The following is a 21,591-nucleotide window of genomic DNA, read 5'->3' as shown; positions in this document are numbered from 1 at the left end:
TGGGACTGATGGGAACCACTCAAGATCATGGTGACTGTACTTCTCCCCGTACTCCACCTGCAGAGTACCCATGGTCTACTGGGAATGTATACCATTTTAACACAACCATCACAATGTATACCACTGTAACACTACTGCTACAGCAGAATTACATCTGTAATAGGACACAGTCCATGTATGCACATGGACAAATTGTGAGAATCAAGCCCTGTAGCCTCTGTAGGTAACTATCGCTGTAGTTAACTGCCTCTGTACTTAACTGCCTCTGTAGTTAACTGCCTCTGTAGTTAACTGCCTTTGCGCTTGGGTGGTCCCAGATGCATTCCTTGTATCTATACAACTTTTAATATTAGTTCTAATGTAATTACTGAATAATTCCTAGTAGTTACTGAATTATATGCACTAAGCTTAATAACTAAATAATAAGCCTGGTGTTCATTAATTAGCAAGATGAATGTACTATAGAGATTGCTATTAAGCTAATAATGTTATTGGATATGTTTATTTTTATTTTTTATATTTGAATTTATATTGTAAATATTGCAAGTATAAGTTTTCAATATAACACCTATTCAGATTTTCAGGCGGGAAAGTGCCAATTTTCCTTGAAGAGCTGTATGTTATTTTCCATTTTGCAACCACAAGGTGGCGGACTGGATGAGTCCAAAAAGAAATCATAGAGCAGGAGGATGTCATTCCTTGTTGCCAGGTCACTTTTTATTTGTTGTAATGACATTCCCATCTTCAGGACCTTTTGATGCAATTAAAAAATGAGGCCCTTTAATATACCCCATCTCTTCTCTCAAGACGCTTTAGCCATGGCTCTTAAAGGAAGAGGGTGTAATTACAGTGGGAGCACAGCATGATACACTTTCAGGCAGATAGGAAGTCTGGCGGTCAAGTACTCCCTTCGTATTGTTCTACGGCACAAGGAAGCCGGCCCCTCCCAAGTCTCCAGTCTGCTCTCAGAAATCACAGAGCAATAGACCTTGGGCAAGTCAACACAGAGCTGTATGTCATGGTTTTTCAAGGGTCTACTAAGCACTTGACAAACAGAATGGTTTAATTTCACGATTTGGGTACTGTAAACTAGCTATAATACATTTTCCCCCCCATGACTCAGATGTCCTCTGTTTCAATCTTATTTAGATAAACAACAAAATTCCCTGTGCCAGACTTTCAAATTCCTTTTTACAATCAAATAATCATTCCACAAAATGTTCATATATACATGAGCATATAAATAAATACACTTAAGAAATGTGTTTTAATATGTAATTCTACTATGCTGAGTATATTTATTTATTTCTTTACATAGAGGTTAAATTTATGAACCATATACTGTTCCATTATTTCCTTTTTAAAATATCAGACAGCTTTTTTGTAACGTTATCATAGTTTCTTTTTTATATCCATGTTGTGAAAGCTACAGATGATATTCCTAAAGAGGCTATAAATATTTTTAGCCGTTTGATTTCATAATTTTTACATAATTTGATTATAATATTAGTAATTTTTGTGGATATGACATGTAATTCTTAATTTTATATTATTTACACATTTTGAATGAGATGTCCAGATTTTACAAAGTAATGGAAGTGCTCAGGCAATTGGTTATATAGAACAACACCCTCCTTCACATCAAGAGATTAAGCATAAAGAAAATTACATACATTTGGTGCACCACACAGTTTGGACAGTAAATGGTTATCATCATGATTCTTATGGAGCTTCCTATCCTAATCAAAAAGTACATTATAAATGGACTGCAATAAAAGACATTCAGAAATCCCATTTGATGAATTTTTACCCTGCATCTAAAGCAAAATACAATAAATCGCTACCAGACAGGACCCATGTTATATAACAAAAGAACAGTTTTAAATAATTGAAAATAATGATCATGATATGCTCCCACTTTCAAAGTAACCCAATACATTATGCCTTTGTCTGTTCTCTTGGCTTGGAAGCAGGACGTTTTTCCCCCCTATTGGAGAGAATGGAGTCATGGTTCAGGGCTGCTCCATGGTTTATCTACAAAGGCACATTTCTTGTAGCTTCACGAACCACGCAGGCCAGCATTCACAACCCCAGCCCCGCCATGCACCTCAATGGTGCTTTCACCACATTGACAGACATGTCCAGTAATTCTAGAGCTTTTGCCTGGTGACAGCTCGGGCCATTTTCACACAAACAATAACATTTCAACAACTGGTTTTAAGATTAATATAACTACACATAGAGCTACCACAAAATTCCCATTTAAGCAAGAATGAACAAGGCAATCCACCAGTTCAATGCAGGTCATCAAAGATGTATTATCACAATTTTATGATTGAGAAATTATTATTGTTGTTGTTGGTAGCAGTAATAGTATTGCTGTTACCTTATATAGAATCTTGATTATTTTTGATTATTCTTCAAACCTACGAGAAAAACATTTTCATTTTATTACATTTTTTGTCATAATACAATGTGCAAAGGTTTCACACATGGACTTCTCTGTACAGTAAATTGGGTCTCCCTTGCTATATGTCCCCATCAATCTATGCAAACACCAGTGGCCTCCAGAAGTGCTCAACTGCACACTTTGGGCAAAGCTATCAGTGAGGTACAGCTTTGCCGATGCTTTAAGCTATGACAACCAGCTGGCTAACTAGCAAACAGACCATCCAACCACAGCGCAAGGAGTAGACTCATTATTAAAACTCAGTTTACTTTACCGAGGTCAGGGTACCATTTTAAGAGTGTGTGAATTTAATAATTCATAAAAATGATTGGACGATTTATTAACTTAGCCCTTTAGCAACCCTATCGCTAACCGCAGCCTCAAAGCTGCCCAGTTGAGTTTTGTCCAGCAGCTGTAACGTTGTTCTCATGCATTTTTCAGAAGCCATGCTGAAGGCAGGTCAAGGAGGCTTTCTCAAGCCAGCGTGCTTGCTGGTGATAGCATTTCCCCATAAGTGCAGTTTTCTGCGCCTTTGACAGCCATTCTGAAACCATTCATTTTCAGTTTACCCCTCGTTTGTTTTATGTAGTTTGGTCATAACATGCTCCTGGGTGTTTGTCATGAACGTTAAGTAAACTTAATCTGTAACTTGCTGCTGTTCGAATTTTCTCACCTGACATTGGCGATCATGTTGTGTTTATGCCTCATTGTTCCCAGAGTTCAACCATACAGGCTAGCCTGGGTAAGGAGTGCACAAAGGAAAACATTTCACTGTGCTTGCAGGTCTAGACTGAGAACTAAGCTAAACACAATAACACTCGGGTGTTACAGTACACTTGCCTGAGGCTACTTGATCTCGTGAAGGACAAACACTCCACCGAGGACATTTAAAGTCAGTTTAAGCGAGCTGTAGTATTCAGTTGAGTTCAGGTCAAATTATTAAGAGATGAAGTGGGGAGAGGGGAGAGAAGCCTGAAGAGAATAATGACTTTGGAAACTGGCTCATGGACACATTTAAATTTGTGCAGTATGCTTTGGTTTTCCTGAATAATGTAAAAATTTCACTCACATAACCCATCTTAATGGTAGGCATCAAGGCCAAGTCAAATTTGAGGTACTCTGCTATTTGTTATAAAATCTAGAAAATATCACATACCATAGCCTACATTTAAAAAGAATCAATTCTGATTGATCTATGATGTGTTGGGGGAAACTGTTTTTTTAGATTTCTTCAGATTGACAACATTTGAAATCTAACAGGTGAAGTAAATTAACACTGAAGTAAATTCCTGACAGTAAAGTGTTTGCAGAAATTTCTTCATAGTATTTTATGACAACTCCTTCATGTTGTAATTGTAATTTTACCATCATCACTGTGGGCTCAGGAGAGCTTCCTGTATCTTGCCATGGTATTGAATGGTGATGGGGATGGTGTGTTTCTCAACTGTGTTTGTGAGAGCTCATTGGGGAAAAGTACAGGAAGGGTCAGGTTTAGAGAAACAGGAAACTAATGAAAGGAAGTGATCTACGTCACACGGGCGCACTGCTGCTGGTACAAGTGGTCCAGTCTTTAAACACAAATGGAGTTTTTCTTTAACTCACCGTTGAAATTCATACTCTGGGCAGGTAGGACATAATTTATGTTCTTTTCTAATTATTCATTCAGTTCTCACTACACATCAGTGTAACTATACATCAGTGTAACTATACAAGCTCTTCTGTGTTGTCTGAGATCAAATTCACCGTAATTCGCCTTCCTTCAGAATTAGAAGAGGTTTTTATGCTTGCTTTTGTTTTGCTTGTTTTCATGATTGTTTTTTTACATTTATTTTAATTCAAATTTCTTTGATATTCAGACATTTTTATACGTTCCTCTGAAAAAATAAAATAAAATAATTTGAAACAAATTCTTTAGTATGTAAATCTGAGGCATTTAAAACTGGATTGGAAATCTTAGAATTTGTCAGTTTCAGAAACATTTTCCTCCAATCCTTGTCTCTATCTATCTCTCTCTCTCTCTATCTCTCTCTCTATCTCTCTCTCTCTCTCTCTCTCTTTCTCTCTCTCTCTCTCTCGCTTGCTCTTTTTTTTATTTTTTGAAAAGTATGGCTTTCAACTGTCCTGGATCCATGCAAACTGAAAGAGATTTGTGCATCGTGCCACCAACATGCAAATTGTGGAAATAAAAATGGCTCTAATGATGCGTGCTTCTGCAAAGATGGCTATATGGGAGATGGAATTAATTTCTGCGATGGTAAGTAGTTTGCTCTATAGTGTGTAATTGCATTCAATTTCAGCATTTTTTGAGAGTGTGATAAGCCAACAGTGGTTACAAGCAAAACACATCTTTTTCTTTTTAAAATTGTTTTTATCCATATTTTTATTTATTTATTCTGTTTTCTTTATTTTATTTTATTTTCAGATATCGCATGTAATACACCAGGCTTTCATGACATTGAATTTCAATGGCATGTTGTTTAAACTGTAATCAAACTTTAATATGACAGAAAACATTTTGAGATAAAATACCCTGAGCTGAGATTGTTGAAGAAAGGAAAATAAACTTAGTAGTAAAATGTTTATACTCTGATCCAAATCCTACATAGAAAGCAGTAGCTCATCGGTCCTTTGTTGATTCATGTACCTTTTTTATACACCTTACAGATTATGATGAGTGTCTAAATGCCACTCAAATATGTGGGGAGAATGCAGGATGCCACAACACAGAAGGAAGCTATTACTGCACCTGTAAATCTGGATATTTATCAACCGGAAGCCAGCAGTTTCAAACCAACGACGGCACCCACTGCAAGGGTGAGGCGTGGCATCCATATTACATTACTGCTGTTGTGTATGCTGTTCGCATTAAGATAAGACAGCTGCTTCAGGTCCAGTGGGGGGTTCATCACCACTACTCTCATATGTCCTGCAGATATCGATGAGTGTGAGGACAAAAAAAAATGTGGGCCTTTCTCCAAATGTCACAATACAAATGGTTCTTTCTCCTGCTCATGCCAAAGAGGTTATGCAGTATCATCAGGAATCACCAGGTTTCAACCAAATAGCAGTACTGAATGCAAAGGTGAATGCAGATCTTGTTGGTTCATTGTCTGATTGTTTTATCTGTGTTTTTAATGAATTTGTTTTGTGATGTTCTGAAAGTCATTGAGACTTCTGTCTTTTTTTCAGAGGACCCAAAAAAGGAGTGTCATCAAGACAGAAGATGTGTTTCTGAGACTGTTACCAACACAGTGAAAAACGTAAGCATTGTTGCTATAATACGTGTTAGCTATGCACAGTTGCTACTGTTAGGGCAACAATTCACTTTTGCTGTTAGTCTCACTGGCAAAATTCCTTTGTTCTTCCTGCATAAAATATTCAAATGATCACCATTCTATCAAAGCCCTACAAATTTTTATTTCTAAATACACTTTCTGACTGTTTATATATTTTATAGTGAGAGAGAGCAAGGGAGGGACAGAAAGGTGGGGGTGAAGATTTGGTCATATACACGTATATATAGGTGTTCTGTGTGTGCGTATATGCATCTGATCTCCAGCTTGTTCGGATGTTTTTCACCCCACCTGGCTGAAAGTGGCCCTTTTGACATACTTTCCGTGGACATTGGTGGTCACACATTGTGTTCTGGAAACAGCTGTAAATGTAATTGTACAGTAAGAGCTTCCATGATGACCACTGACATTCTAGGAAATTGGACTTATTTTCCTGGCCAGGTGTGAAGTACTTTGATAATACTGGACCATGCAAGAGCAAAATTGTAGAATGTCAGTTTTAATTTCACTACATTGATCTTATTATACATTTAAACCTTTTAAGAGAGTGGTAATTGGATAATAAAAACTTTTTTTTTCCTCGTTTTGTGCTAAAGTGGTATGATTCGTTTACACAAAAAATCAATCAATCAATGACTCTGGTACATGAAGATGTACATATGCACCTATATAGTCCTAAAGCAGATGTAACCTGGCTCAAGCTCTACCGGCTACCCATTCTGAGATGACTCTAGAGAGAATGGTGCTCTCTGGTGGTGCTTTTATGAAACTGAGATGCTGACAGTTAACAGGCATGATCTTCTAAAAAACATTTTTTGTTATTATTTTGTTTAATTTTTTTAGAGTGTGTTATATTTTTTCTATATACAGAATAATTAACCATTTTGGCTTTATAGTAACAGTATAACGGTTATTTATTTAGGAAAGGCTATTGTGTTCATATGTACAGTAAAGGATTTAGAACAAATAATCTTTCATTGGCGATTTGTTATTTGTTGATCTGTTTATATTTATTATATGATTATATGTGCATAAAACTAACCTCTTATTTATAGCCACACTGAGTAACACTATAGATAGTAATCCCAGGTACTCCATTGAACGACTGAAAGGTTTTACCACACTGTTGTAGAATCACATGCCTTTGTCCACGTACATCCAGCACATCCAGCAACGGGATGACCAAGAGGTCAAAAGGAAGTGTAATTTCATCCCCTCTTGTTGTTGTGCAAGCCCTGACCATTCTACAAGGGGCTTCAGAGAGAACAACTCATACTGGACAAGATTTTAGCTTGACATGATTTACTCTAGACAAATTGCACTGAAATGTGGCTATTGCAACAATTGACACATCAAAAATTCTCTTGCTGCGCAGTGTCAGTAAGATGCATTTCTGTGAGACTGGCCAGCCATCATTTGAAACTGCTGTATCTGAGTGCCTATGTTGTAATAGTATTTAAATAGTATCCAAAATGGTATTTAAAGCCTCTTAACCTTTTTCATTGTAGATCATTAACCTGCCAGATCCAAAGCAGCAAATGGAGGAGATAAGAAAGCAAACATCAGGCGACCTTGTTCCAGTTGCTGTCATCTCTTACATCGAAGCCATGGCGGCCTCCACCTTACGTTTTGTAAATGAATCTAACAAAGACAGTGCCATAAACACAACTATAAGGGTAATTCTTTTATATATTCCTATCTATCAATATTGAATACATTTTCACAGTATTTTATCATGAGTGTAGTCAAAAATACAATATGTTCAATTTTAACTTTATACTTAAAAAATATTTGCCTCTGTAGTGATTCACCAGTAAAATCATTATTAATCATCGGAGTGTAAATGTCATGCCTCAATATGCCAGATTTAAAAAATCTAAATGTTAAGTGGTCTTAAATGACTATATAATTGCTGTCAGTCAGAAACATATGGCCAATTAACGAAAAATGACTTTGTCGAACATGGACATTAAATGCATGCGCTTTTACAGGGTTTAGTGGAAAGCGTGAATAATCTCGTGGAGAAGGAGGAAACGACGGCGTGGACTGGAATGAAGGAGGATATGAAGGAGTACTGCATCACTAAGCTGCTCCACACAGCAGAGCAGGGTGTGCTGGTGCTGTCCCAGGCTTACAAACACACAGCTGAGCTGAAGGTCGGCACAGGCAACGTAGGTAAGACGAGCGGCAAAAAGAAACCAGGGAATTCTGTGGTATGCAAGAGTTTTATGCTGGCAGCACGATTGCACTTTGGCGGTGAAATACTGTAGGGTCTCAGAAGTACCTCTAGTAACTCACATGAATTTTTTTCTCTGGGGTAATATACTATGTGTAAATCTAACAACAATGCCACACGGTTTACAGTTGGAGAACACTTGGCTTGGAATGATGCATTTCCCTATTTACAGAACTGAAACTCTACAAATTTGAGCCTCACCACCAACAGAAGTCTAGCATCTCAGCTTCCATAGGAGGAGATTCCATATCACTGAGTTCAAAGTCTATTAAGGAGGAAAATAAAAATGGTGAGGAAAAATGGCCAAATTCAAGGTCTTGCAAATTGCATTTCTTACTGTTAATGTCGCATGTGACCCAGAGAGACTCAGGAAGGCAGTACATGTTTCTGTGCTGTCTTGTGCATTAGGGAGCGTCTCTGTCATATTCCTGCGATACGACAGCATCGGCTATCTACTTAAACCCACATCTGACCCCGGAGTGACAGACTATAGTCGCTATGCCGCAGCAGGGGAGATCACAGTGCATTCTCCCGTAATAGCAGCCGCTGTGACTCCGCCCACTGTTTTCCCTTTGGACCATGTGACCTTCACACTGAAACACAGCAAGGTACGTTCAGATTGGACCCGGTGTGGCCCCCCGCATTTTCTCTCACAAGCAGCTGCGGCAAACCGCTGCCTAAATTAGCACTTGGAACCCATTAGAAACTAAATGACTTGTCTTACTTAATGGGCCGTCTCTTGGAGAATACACACGGTGCTCGCGCTAGCCTATGCTTTCATGCTTGATTCGTTTTCACCTTTTCATTAAGCCCATAGAACCTGACAGCGATGAGACAAAATGTGCCTTCTGGGATTACTCACCGGCCAGAATGAAGGGCCGGTGGTCCATTGAAGGTTGCGAGCGCTCTCACGTCAACAAGACGCACACGGTCTGCACTTGCAGTCACCTCACACACTTCGCCATTCTCATGTCTTCGGGCCGTGCCAACGTGAGTTTGCACTGTCAACCTGTAATGCCGCTGGGCTGGGAGAAGAGCTGCTGAAATGAAATTGTTTATGTACTTACAAAGCGGATTTTTAATGCTCAGAAAAGCCAGTCCATCCATCATTACGTCAAACAATGCATCATGATTGTCCCATTTACACATGACAAAGGCCTAAGGGCACAGGTATGAAGTGGCACTGACATTCATTGTCTTAGTGCACTTGTTTGTTAGTTTGCTAGCTTGTTAACTTGTTGGGACACAGCCCGAGCATAACTTTCACTGTCCTGCCTCTCCCAGCTCGCCGCCCACTACAGCGTGCTGAGCCGCATCACGCAGCTGGGCATGGTGATCTCTATCATCTGCCTGTTCATGTGCATCTTCACCTTCTGGTTCTTCAGCGAGATCCAAAGCACCAGGACAACCATCCACAAGAACCTGTGCTGCAGCCTCTTCATGGCTGAGTTCATCTTCCTGATTGGAATAAACATGTACACACACAAGGTGAGCAGGCAGCACAGAGCATGAGCATTTGCAGTCCACCATAACAAAGTGGTACTTACTGGACTTCCTATCTGTAGTATTGCATAGTAATGAAGATTGCCTTCGTTTCAGTTGTTTTGCTCCATCGTTGCTGGTTTGCTGCATTACTTCTTCCTGGCTTCCTTTGCGTGGATGTGTATCGAGGGCATACACCTGTACCTGATTGTTGTGGGAGTCATATACAACAAAGGCTTCCTTCATCGCAATTTTTACATATTCGGATATGGAAGCCCCGCAGTGGTTGTTGCAATCTCAGTAACTCTTGGTTATAAATACTATGGTACAAATAATGTGTAAGTATGTTTAAGGCTATCATCGCACTGCACCAATTCTCTTATTTAGATTTCTGATTGTCATCTTGGCCATGGCGATTGTAGTGACGACTGTGAAACACAAGCAGTAAAAAAGGACTTACTGATATATACTACCATAATAATCATTATAAAAAAATGTTAATTTAGAATATTTTTTTGAAGGTGTTGGCTGAGTACAGAAAAGAATTTCATCTGGAGTTTCATTGGACCTGCATGTCTGATTATTCTGGTGAGACCAGATGTTTAACCCTGCATAACCCTGCATAATTTCTCTGCTTTACAATCATGGGCTTGATTATCTTTTTAGCATAATTAGAAATAATTGTTTTTATTATGTGTAATGATCTCCAGCATGTGCAGAGAGAGTTTATTTGGGCTTCTCAGAAATTGATCATGCTGTAGCTCTCTTGACAGTCATGAGTCAAAATATTTATTTTTTTAATCAAGGTCAAAATTTAGACATCATTACATATCAAACAAAATATGATTCTCTTGCTAAAATTGTTTTCTTATTGTCCCATCTAGGTTAATTTGCTGGCATTTGCAGTTATCATCTATAAAGTCTATCGTCATACAGCAGTAAAGAAGCCTGAAATCAGTCACTATGAAAACATCAGGTAAGAAGTCATATTAATGTTTATGCTTGTGAATCCTAGAACTCAGAAGCCTAAATGTGTTGATGGGAGTGGTTCTCTGAATCCAGGTCTTGTGCGAGGGGAGCCCTGGCTCTCCTGTTTGTTCTCGGGGCCACATGGACATTCGGTGTGATACACATCCTCAATGAGACCACGCTCACCGCCTATCTTTTCACTTTTGCTAACGCCTTCCAGGGAATGTTCATCTTCATCTTCCTCTGCGTTTTGTCTAGAAAGGTAAGCTGCTGGTTTCTGAATGACATGATTCTGTTTAGCACCAACCAAACCAACCAGCGAGATTGTTTCAGAGACACCTGCTTTTCTTAACAGGTTCAAGAAGAGTACTACAGGCTGTTCAAGAATGTTCCGTGCTGTTTTGAATGCCTGAGATGAGGTCGGAACCTCAGACCCTCCTTCACCAGCACAGCAGCTGAAAATGAGTTATCAGTCATAAATGTACACACAGTGTAAATAGGAACATTTAGGTTATTACTGAACAAAAGGAACATGTTGCAAAACCAAGAACTTAATGTTGCAAATACAAGCCCCAAGAGATTTATTTTTAGAAGGGGAAAAAAGACCATTTACTGTATTCAGTTAGAATGATCCCTTATAAAACTGTACACATAAGAGAGAAAATGTATTAATTCCAGAAATCCTACAGATAGATAAGTAGCTCTTTTTTGCTGGTCACCTGCGTGGTTCACAGAGTACGTAACCTAAGAAATACCACCAGGTGAAGAAGCAAAAGTCCAGAAGTGTAAGATTAATACTAATATAATAATACAAAACCGGCTTGATAAGAGTCTGCGCAAAGTGACTGCAGAATTAGTCATGGGTATTTTTCTTCTGACTTCATCTCTATGAAACCCAACACGCTTTCTCAATATAATTCCTATGAATTTTTTGTGAAAGGATGGGCTGAGGACCCATATTAAATGATCAGAGCGTGCATAATAATTACTATTCACTGCAAACACTCATGGAAATGTTTAACTGCACATTTTGAGAAAACATACATTTTCTCCTTTAATACCCTAACCTACAAAATACTTATTCACAGTAACCAAAGAACTTGTAATCAGTTACTTTTCAAAACAACATTTAGTTTTCAGAGCATGTAAAGTTGTTACATCTAAACTGGTTTTAGAACCTGTATTGTTTTCCTATGTACAGTATAAATGACTGTCAGTGTTTTTATTTTATAGTTTTTATCTTTTTCATTTACGCTAGAGACATTCAACAGTCAACAGCGCCTGATGGCATGAATGTAGGTTATGAAGCATTAAAATTCAAATGTATTATAAATGTATTGTTTTACAATGTTGGGGTATATACTATTTGAATATATACCATGGTATATACCATTAATTGTATATATTCATGTGGTATTTTAATGGTATATACCATTAAAATATAAGAGCAAGTCGATTAAACTTTGATATTTTATATACATATACTTTTAATTGCAATTAGTTGTCACAAAGTTTGTAATATTATTGGTAATATTCCATCAGTGATATGTAATATGTATTTTAAACAGCTAATTGTGTGTGTCTTGTTTGTGGGATCTTCATATATCCAATATATGTTCATGTTTCTGTCATGCATCATAAAAAGGGATTCAGGCTATTACGCATCAGACAGTATAACACATCATACTGCAAATGTCAAACAGGTTCCTGGCTACATCTGTGTTAATACAGCATTATTTCACCATTGTCATGTACCCAATACACCAAATAGAATTCTATATACGACCTGTGTTTGTGTTATCACACCTTATGATAGCACTTGGTTTGAACTGATGCAACCAAAACATAATAGAGACATTCAAATAATTGAAAGAGAGGGGAGAAAAATACACAGAGCTTTTAGTTTGATCCAAGGTCAAATATCTGCCGAGATGGACGTGTTTATTTTGCAGAAAAGTGCACGATGTTTGCGGGTCTCACTGACCCTGCCTGTGGTCACCTGCCTGTGGTCACTGACCCTGCACCTCCTACCCTAATGCCACATGCACAGGCTCATTATGGTATGGGGTAGGCATGCAGCAACCCCTCACCACACATCCTCACGTCTCCCATCGCTCCTCACACTGGCTACCCTTCTCCAAGCCATACTCATCAAAGCCCCTCTACTTCCTCCTGCAAAGCCAGCAGTGGACCAGCAGCAGGTCACTTCACCCCAGTGGTTCAGAACTACGTGGTCAAGGCGGGGAGGAGAGGGAGGGTTAGCTACTGTATAAAAGGTGATGTGTGAGCAGATGATTTCAGTCCTGGCCCTCACCATGTGCTGGCTTCTCTTCTGCCTCTTTGTGGCCTTGGCTGGTAAGTATATAGTGTAGGAGGAAGAGTTGGTAAACATCATTTAAGGTATAAAAGATAGAACAATAAATGCCAGACAGATTTTAGGTTAAGTATATCATGAATACTTCCGTATTAAAGTAACCTTGGCTCTTTGTATAGTATAGTTTTTATAAAAATCCACTTTTAAATCAAAATGTGTTTTTTTCTGTCAGCAAGTGAGAGCATCAGTTATGGTAAGTATAAAAATATACCATCATTTCAATATTGCATTATGAAATTTAAATATTATGAACTACATTTCTTTGGTAGAACTAATACATTCCTTGGACGCTTCACTGCTTTTATATCCATGCGCATTAACAAATGACTATTACTACTATTAAAATTGTCACAGCATACGTGTGCATGTTTTTTTATGTGTTGTTTGTGTGAAAGAGAGAACGTTAAAGAGCAGTCTTAGTGAAGCTCATTCATTACTCTTTAGGTATATATTTATTTTAGACAAACAACTTTGTGTACCGAATTACGTCTTCACTTGTTTCACAAATATAGGTAAACCTGCTTTATAAAAATGTATTTTTGAAGAAAGTTCCTATTGCGTTTAAATAAGTTGCTATAGATTTTTTAATCAAGAGCCATGATCAGCAAAAGCTTGTGCCCTTACTACATATAGTAGCAAATGAATCAGCTGCGCCACTACTCAGCAGAATAGGCATAACACTTCAGTTCTGACAATAAGATATTTTAGGAGTGCTGGATCTTGGAGAAAACACAGCAATACTAATACAATGTTTAAGTTGTTTTAAAGTTCCTTTAAAATTCAGGTCTTACAAGCAGTTTATCTCATCTCTCTATGCCTGCCAACACTTCAGAGCCCACCCTCAACCCCAAAAAAACATATGAATATAAATATGTTGGTATGGTGAACGTTGGCCGTGACATGCCAGACCTGGCTGAGGCTGGAATCAAACTACAGTGCACTTTTAAAATCACTGGAGTATCAATGCACACTTTTCTGCTTGGGGTATGTCATAAAGGCTTAATTATTATTTCATTCATGTAATCCTATCAGGATATTAACTTCATATTCTAAAGCACATTGGCATAGATTGAGGCAAAATGGAATTATGTTTACTTTGTAGATCTCCAATGTGGTATTTGAAGAGTTTAATGGAATCCCTGGTGAGAGCTCCTTCAGGCTCGCGCCCAACCTCACCAAGCACTTGGCGGCTGAGCTTACCAGACCCTTCACCTTCGAATACACGAAAGGACAAGTATCGGACATAAAGGCTGCACCTGAGGTCTCCAACACTATTGTAAACATAGTGAGAGGCATTCTTGGATTTCTGCACGTTACAGTCAAAACCACCCAGCGAGCTTATGAGCTTACTGAGGTACCAGGCTCTTTGACAAACTTGACATATTAGCCACTAACTCTATATGACTCTCAAGTGTACAGAAATGATATTTTGTTAATACTCAGGTTGGAATTCATGGTGTATGTCAAAGCTCTTATGTTATTGAAGAGAATACAACTACCAAAGAGTTGTATGTGACCCAAGTCGTTGACATTGCCAACTGCCAGCAAAAAGTAGCAATTTATGATGGAATGGCACTGACTGAAGAAAATAAAATCAGCAAAGAGGTCTGTATACCTTAGTTTTACTTAATTTTCTTATTTGTGTAATTAGCACTCATACACAATTAAAATACTTCTGTAAGAAATATGTAGCCCTATAAATATCATAAATATCTTTTTAGAGAGGCGAGAATGTTGTTGCTACTGTGAAATATGCATATACAGTCAAGTCCACAGGAAGTGGTGGTCTGATTACTCAGGCCTCAGCCAATGAAAGGCACCACTTCTCCCCATTCAATGTGAAGGGTGGCAACTCGAAACTACAGGCCATGTGAGTTCCTAGATTTTCAAAGCATCCTAATTGTCCATGATTAACATCCGAGTGGCATTTTTTCATTTTGGAACAAAACATTCACTTTACTGCATAAGCCATTATCCAATTATTCATAGCCATTACCATGATATGGTTAAAGTGGTAATGCTGTTAGTACTCTGCTGTTGCACTCTACAGACGGAATATTGTGCTACTCAAAGAGACAGACACTGTCGGGAAACCTGTAACAGGTCAAGTGAAAAGCAAGGGAAATTTGATGTACCAAATTGAGAAAGGTCTGTGGCAAATGCCAATTCTGATGACTGATCTAACGAAGCCAGTGCCCAAGGTAAGTCTTACAAACAGTAGTCATAGTAAAAGGCAAAACAGAATGTTCTTTTCACTGATCTTGCACACTAATCCTAATAGATTATAGACCTGATCAAGCATTTGGCTCAAGATAACATCCACCAGCTCAATGGTGCCACAAGTGCTGATGTTCTTAATCTTATTCAACTGCTTCGTTCAACAACACAAGAAGATCTGGAGCTGTTGTGGAAGCAGCTGTCCACAAACAATGAGCATAGGTATTTATTTACCATTGATCTGGATAGATGGGGAACTTGAGAAGAATGGTTATGGTTATGTGGAAGCTTGGTGTGTCCTTTTGACTTGCTCCTAATTTTGATGACTAGGAGGTGGTTCTTGGACACAGTTGTTGAGGTTACAGATGAGAGAGTTCTCAAGTTCCTGCAGAAGAGGTTCAAAGCTGCAGACATCTCTGCAAATGAGGCTGGACAGACACTTTTGCTAGCCTTCAACCATCTGTCTGCTAAACTCGAGTTAGTGGAGATGGCAAAGGTAAAGACAATACTACTTCTATTAGTTCTTTTTTTAAAAATCTGCATTAAGTAAAATTTAGGTCTGACTGATCTTACTCATGTCCTTGATCCCTCTGCAGGAGTTTTTAACTCTGCCCTTCAGTAAGTCCCACATTCTGCTGTGGAATACTGTGGTTTTATCATATGGCTCTCTGGTATACAAAGTTTGCGCTCGTGTGAATCCCTGCCCTGTCATCACTGTACAGGTATGATCTGCAACTGAATCCATCAAACCACTTTTTACCAGATTACCTATTTACATTTGCATATTTCATTACCATTCATTTCCATTAAAAATGTTCTGCAGCCGCTGCTTAATATGGCCACTAACGGACTTGCCAAAGGCGTCAAAGAAGACATGGTGGTTGCTCTGAAAGCCTTGGGAAATGCAGGCCATCCTTTGAGCATTAAAACTATAATAAAGTTCCTTCCTGGTTTCTCAGCCAAGGCAGACACCTTGCCCACAAGTGTTAAGACTGTGGCTGTACAGTCCCTCCGACACCTCGCCATCAGAGATCCACACAAGGTAAGACATCATCACACTTCCTCCTGTGCTTGGGAGCTCAGTGTTGAACTTGTATAGGACTAGCTCATCAATCCCAGCCACTTTACATAAGGAAAGAAACATCTACTCCACTATAGATTTATTGTGGAACTGGGAGGAGTTCATTCTGATTGGCCCAGCACTACACTACACATTAATATCTAAAAAACATTGGCAAGAAGTATTCATATCCCACCTTTTTTGTTCCTCCATGATAAAATAAAATGAAAAGTATTTCATTCTGTGAAACAAATACAGTGGTAATTCTAGAGTTTGTTGGGGCCCTTAAGCAAAAATTAATGGGGGCCCCTTGGGGAATTCAGGTCGCATATTGTCATTGCAAAGTTTGCACATTGCCAATACTGTATTTTAAAGTGTGGCATCCCTCAGGAGCCTCCCACTGGCCTAGGGCTCCAAGCAGTTGCCTGCCTTGCCTAATGGCAAGTGGCACCTCTGGCCATTTCTGAGGCATCTGATTTGAATTTGGATTTCTCTCTGAAAAAGCAGGGTAGTTCCGTTTAGCTAGGTAATTGATTCTACATGTATGAGCACTGAGACAAAGATGCCCCACCCGAATACATGGGGATCATAATGACAAACAAGTGATTTATATCCCCTCACCTCAGGTCCAGGATATTACTCTAACCATCCTTGCCCAAAGGACCATTACTGCTGAAATAAGAATGCTAGCTTCCATCATTCTTCTGGAGACCAAACCTCCTGTAGCCGTGATCTCACTAGTGACGGAGATCCTTTTACATGAGTCGGACCTCCAAGTGGCAAGTTTCGCCTATTCTCGACTAAGAAGCCTTGCAATGTCCCGCACCCCTGACAATCATTATCTGTAAGAGGTGTCTACTACACTACACTCCATACTAATCGCTACAGCATTTCAGCATAAACCTTACTGCTTCTTCATAACTATCTCTCAAAAAGCTCGACAGCTTGTAACATTGCAGTGAAAACACTTGCTCGGAAACTTGGTCGCCTAAGTTATCGATTTAGCCAGGCTCTACGTTTGGACTGGTTTCATGGTAAGTTAAATTCTGATTAAATCTGAAATCCAACTTTTTACATGAATTTGGCCAATATATTGTAGGATTATTCAAATTTCTTGTATTGTAACATTGGGTACCTTTCACCTACCAAGGTATCCAATGTATGTATGTATGTTTATGCATGTAAAGCATGCTCAGAGCTTTCTCTCATTTCAGCATAATTACAGAGATATTATTAATGAACAGGAGCCATTAATGAATGGATAACTGTATTATGTTCTACTTTTTAGATGACCTTTTGGCTGGTGCATCCGGTGAGTTTTTTATACTGAGAAATGGTACGAGTGTAATACCCACATCAATAATTTCTAAAGGAAAGCTTCACTTTATTGGAAGAATACTACAACTTGTTGAGGTAATTTGCAAGTTACAGTGTTAAGTCACATAATGGTCACTCGATATGACTATCTTACTGTAGAGACTGTATTGATTTAATGTCCATGTTTACAAAGCTTGGTGTGCGTGCAGAGGGCCTTAACGAGCTATTCAAAGACAGAAGTGGCATCACCAAAGATTTTGAAGTTATGGATTTTGCAACGATCATGAAAATAGTGAGTACATTCATTAAGACACTTAAGTACACATATGAGTGCTGTCTGTGATATTTCAAACTGATAGCAAGCTGATACATTTCTCGTTATTGATTAAAGCTCTCAGACTTTCAGTCCCTACCCAAAGATAAACCTCTCTTATCTGTATATGCAAGAGTATTTGGACAAGAAGTCTCCTTTGTAGATCTGAATCAAGATGTCATTCAAAAGATTCTGAAGGTAAACCTTAGCCAGTAGTTCTTATCAAATCAAATTAATTCTTGATTAAAACAAGTTGTTTTTAACTTTCTTTCCAGCCTTGTTTATGCAACATTTTGACACATTTTTGACACATATGTTGTTTTCAATTTTTCTTTCCCTATGAATACAAAGTCCATGAGCCTTATGGCAAGTAAAGAAAACAAAGTATGGAATATTATCCAAAATCTACAAAAAGGACTCTCATGGCACTGGACAAAGCCATTCCTCACATTCGAAACCCGATTCATTCAGCCAACTTGTCTTGGCCTCCCCGCTGAAATCAGCAAATATTATTTTTCTTTGACAGCCATAAATGTAAATGGTAATTAGTCATTCTATCTTGTAATTCAATGTTATAAAGCATTATAAAACATTAGTTTACAAACTATGACACTAAAATATTTTACAATTGCAGCAAAAGCTGATTTTAACCCGCCACCAAAAGAACATCTACATGAACTGATAAATGCCGATATTTCTCTGGACACTGCTGGATTTTCTGGGTAATGTATAGACTATAGATAATTTACTTTATTGTAACATGGGCTATTTTTAGTGTCATGGGCTATATTTCTAATGATATTTGTGAAGAACTATGTAAGCTCTGAAATAGAGCAGCCCCTTTATTGTCTATCTTAATCAAGAATGGTATTACTGATGACTTTTCCAGCTATTTGGCACTGTGCTTATCACTTATCACCATGCACTTTATTTTTACTTTACTTTATGGAAGTATCTGTGATTAAAAATGCCATAGTATGTCTTTGTTGAGGCATAGAATAATTTAATTTCTTGTTTCAGGTCGGCAAAGGACTTTTTTGCCTTCCATGGAATCAGCACAGATCTCTTTCAGTGTGGTGCCCAGCTGAACAGCAAGACTATTGTGTCTTTGCCTTGGAAAATTGGCATGAAAAGGAACACCAATGACAACAATTATGAGATCAACCTCGTACCCACCAAAAAAAACACAGAGCTCTTGACAGTCAAGTATGCTATTCCAGATTTCTATCGCCACCAAAGCTAAATTAGCATGCTCAGATCTTGCCAATCTTATGACCAATGTCTCATTTTCAAACAGTTTCAATATATATGCTGTGTCAAGAAATATTGAAGATCTGTCATTGGCCAAAATGACCCCCATGACACCAGAGAACAAAGACTATGAGGAAAATGCATCAATGGAAAGGAAAGACACTGATGGTTCTATAGATGAGGTGTAATATTCCTTATGATAATGCATACTGCGGAGAAAAAAAGATCTATAGTAGCTGTTTAAAAGTTAAAACATGATGTGTTTCTGTGGGGCAGGAGAAAGGTACAGAAGTATACCATCCAAAATTAAAGTACTGTGCTGAAGCAAGCATATATGGGACAGCAATCTGCACTGAAATAGAAGTGCAACGAGTCCATTACCTTAAAGAATATCCTCTTTACTACTTCTTGGGGTACACGCGTTTTACATGTCAGCTTCAGCCAGGTAGGCTGTATTATAGCATTCATTCTTTTACTGAATGTACTGAATTACTACATGTTACTACATGTCCTTTGTTTTTTTTATTAATGGGTTTTCCTCACATGCATATTCAAAAAGTCAAGACTGTCAAGCCTGTAGAGAAAATCAAAATCCAGATTCACGGTGCGCCTCCTAAGCATACAGCAGAGCTCAGTCAACTCATGGCTGAAACACACGAAACAATGAAGGTACTGTAACAATTTAGCACATATTTGCTTTGTTAATTTTCTGAAACAGTGTTTAGATATACTATATTTGTACGATCTGTTTACAGGATACAGAAGGTACGCTGTCCAACTCTCAGGAGGATCGGGTAAACACTGTAAGCAGCATTTCAGCGTATCAACAATTCATTGTCTAAATAAATTTAGAAATGAATTATAGTAACAATGTATGTCATGCTACCATGTCAGGTTTCACTATTTCAGGATTGTCTTTAAAGCAGGGATTGGAGCTCACTCCTGATCCTGTGCTCACTGTAAAAGTACTGGCTTTCAGTCCTAAAGGAAAGCCACGAGGCTATGAAGGATCTGCCTATTACACCCCAACTACACAGATGGACGACATAGAGCTGATCATTTCTGAGGTCGCTGAAGAAGTGAACTGGAAAATTTGTGCTGATGCCAATATTGACAAGATTCAATCAGGAGCAAAGGTAATTATTAAGAAAGCAGACCTCGCTTTATTTCAGTTGTGTAGTTACTGATTGCATTGCATAAACCACAACTGTGAATACAGTTAGAGAATACAGCAGCATGCCAGTACTGAACTCTAAGATATTCCGTAATGCTCTACAGAGCTATTAAATTTGGTGTTCTTCCAGTTCTTTCATGCAAACATGATAACTGTTCCTTTAGGCCCATTTCAAATGGGGAGCTGAGTGTCAGCCCTATGAAGTGGCAGTGAAGGTCTCTGCTGTGGGTGGGACTAAGCCCTCTATAAATGTAGAAATTAACTGGGGAGCTGTTCCTGCATTCATCCAAGTAGTTGGCCAAAGGTAACTTTAACAAACGTGCTGTGGCCAATTTGTGGTTTTTCGTAGTCTTATTGTTATTTCATGTTGAATGCAATGTTGCAAAATGGTCTGACTGCTTGCTGTCACAAATGAACATTGCTTCTCAAGATTGCAAAACATGAGTGAAATTCTGAACTGTTTTTTCATGTTTTTCACTTGCCACATTGTAGGATTCGGGAGTACTTGCCAGGTATGTCCTACCTTATGGGTTTCCATCAGAAACATGAGAAAAATGATGAACAAGAAGTTTCAGCCACTCTAGCTTCCTCTCAGGAAGGATTTGATGTTAAAGTCAAAATACCTGAGGTATGGTTATAAGTATATGTACCATTCACCATTTGAGTTAAATATATTTCTAGCCACTATAGGTATTTTCTACATAAAAATATTTTTACATAAAAATCATGCAAGAAAACTTTGCATCATAATAGTATCATGTTGTTTTTGTTGGTGTTTGTTTGGTTTTTCCTAACAAATTTTCCTTTGTATTCAACAGCTAACTATTTATCGCCATGGAATTTCCCCACCATTTGAATTTGTGGGACTGAAAGCGACATGTAAAAAATAAATTTGTTTGGTCCTAAAACGAAAAGGCTAAACTCAAGGTCAATACTCTGGTTTGCCACAAGGTGGTGCAACAGGGAGAGTTGTGGAGGGGCGAAAGTTTAATCATGACGCTCTAATTGTTGAAACATCTGTGCACTCACTACACGCTTGATTCACTGCTTACTTTTAATTTAATAATTCCAATAATTCCTGGTCTAATGTTAATGTAGTTTGTCCAGTTTTCTTTAAAAGAAAGTTCAGATTATTGATGTTAATATTTCCATGCAAAATAATATATGCGGTGTAATATAACTGTATGTGGAACACACCACAGTGAAAGACAAAATGATTTTATGCCAATATTTATACATCATCCATTTTTTAATTATTTCCCATGGACTGACAGTACATCCATTTACTCAATGCAGGAAACTTGATATCAAAATAAATTTGCCTGACCAAATCACAAAAATTTTGACTCTATTTTTTAAAAAGCATTGTTATGTTACAATTTGTCAAGATTCAAAATGCTTTTAATTTAATGTTGTCTTTTATGACACAGGATCTAAAATGCTATTGTTTCCTATT

The 21,591-nt window shown here is 38.2% G+C and overlaps 2 protein-coding genes across 2 annotated transcripts; both read left to right on the top strand.

Annotated features, from left to right (window-relative positions):
* The first annotated feature begins 3,983 nt into the window (after positions 1-3,983).
* Positions 3,984-12,188, top strand: adgrl4 (adhesion G protein-coupled receptor L4). The gene is made up of 16 exons (XM_027017405.2): positions 3,984-4,075; positions 4,554-4,703; positions 5,114-5,263; positions 5,382-5,531; positions 5,639-5,709; positions 7,251-7,418; positions 7,734-7,917; positions 8,151-8,267; positions 8,387-8,586; positions 8,789-8,968; positions 9,263-9,466; positions 9,578-9,798; positions 9,982-10,048; positions 10,345-10,436; positions 10,523-10,691; positions 10,785-12,188. The coding sequence occupies exons 1-16, from the start codon at positions 4,030-4,032 to the stop codon at positions 10,845-10,847; spliced, it is 2,232 nt and encodes a 743-aa protein (XP_026873206.2). The 5' UTR covers positions 3,984-4,029; the 3' UTR covers positions 10,848-12,188.
* A 520-nt stretch (positions 12,189-12,708) lies between these two features.
* On the top strand, positions 12,709-20,775 carry vtg3 (vitellogenin 3, phosvitinless). Its single transcript, XM_035523077.1, has 26 exons — positions 12,709-12,784; positions 12,976-12,996; positions 13,636-13,787; positions 13,906-14,157; positions 14,247-14,408; positions 14,525-14,673; positions 14,854-15,004; positions 15,085-15,242; positions 15,351-15,516; positions 15,617-15,742; positions 15,844-16,062; positions 16,707-16,924; positions 17,017-17,114; positions 17,369-17,493; positions 17,591-17,689; positions 17,789-17,908; positions 18,062-18,251; positions 18,345-18,432; positions 18,731-18,916; positions 19,008-19,143; positions 19,241-19,406; positions 19,521-19,630; positions 19,717-19,755; positions 19,888-20,097; positions 20,300-20,439; positions 20,628-20,775. Exons 1-26 carry the CDS (start codon positions 12,709-12,711, stop codon positions 20,773-20,775), a joined length of 3,705 nt encoding a protein of 1,234 aa, XP_035378970.1.
* Positions 20,776-21,591: the final 816 nt, after the last annotated feature.

Source organism: Electrophorus electricus, chromosome 26 (genome assembly GCF_013358815.1).
Source record: "Electrophorus electricus isolate fEleEle1 chromosome 26, fEleEle1.pri, whole genome shotgun sequence".
In the NCBI taxonomy this organism is placed as follows: Eukaryota; Metazoa; Chordata; class Actinopteri; order Gymnotiformes; family Gymnotidae; genus Electrophorus; species Electrophorus electricus.
Note: the sequence above shows the minus strand (reverse complement) of the source record. Positions and strands in the feature narration are given on the sequence as shown.

Bases quoted from the DNA above. Each gene is read 5' to 3' on its own strand.
- adgrl4 (XM_027017405.2), top strand. From the start codon at position 4,030: ATGGAGTTTTTCTTTAACTCACCGTTGAAATTCATACTCTGGGCAG. The intron at 4,076-4,553 runs GTAGGACATAAT...TTTTTTGAAAAG, and splicing joins GAAATTCATACTCTGGGCAG to TATGGCTTTCAACTGTCCTG. The intron at 9,467-9,577 runs GTGAGCAGGCAG...CCTTCGTTTCAG, and splicing joins TAAACATGTACACACACAAG to TTGTTTTGCTCCATCGTTGC.
- vtg3 (XM_035523077.1), top strand. From the start codon at position 12,709: ATGTGTGAGCAGATGATTTCAGTCCTGGCCCTCACCATGTGCTGGCTT. The intron at 15,243-15,350 runs GTATTTATTTAC...TTTGATGACTAG, and splicing joins TCCACAAACAATGAGCATAG to GAGGTGGTTCTTGGACACAG. The intron at 15,517-15,616 runs GTAAAGACAATA...ATCCCTCTGCAG, and splicing joins AGTTAGTGGAGATGGCAAAG to GAGTTTTTAACTCTGCCCTT.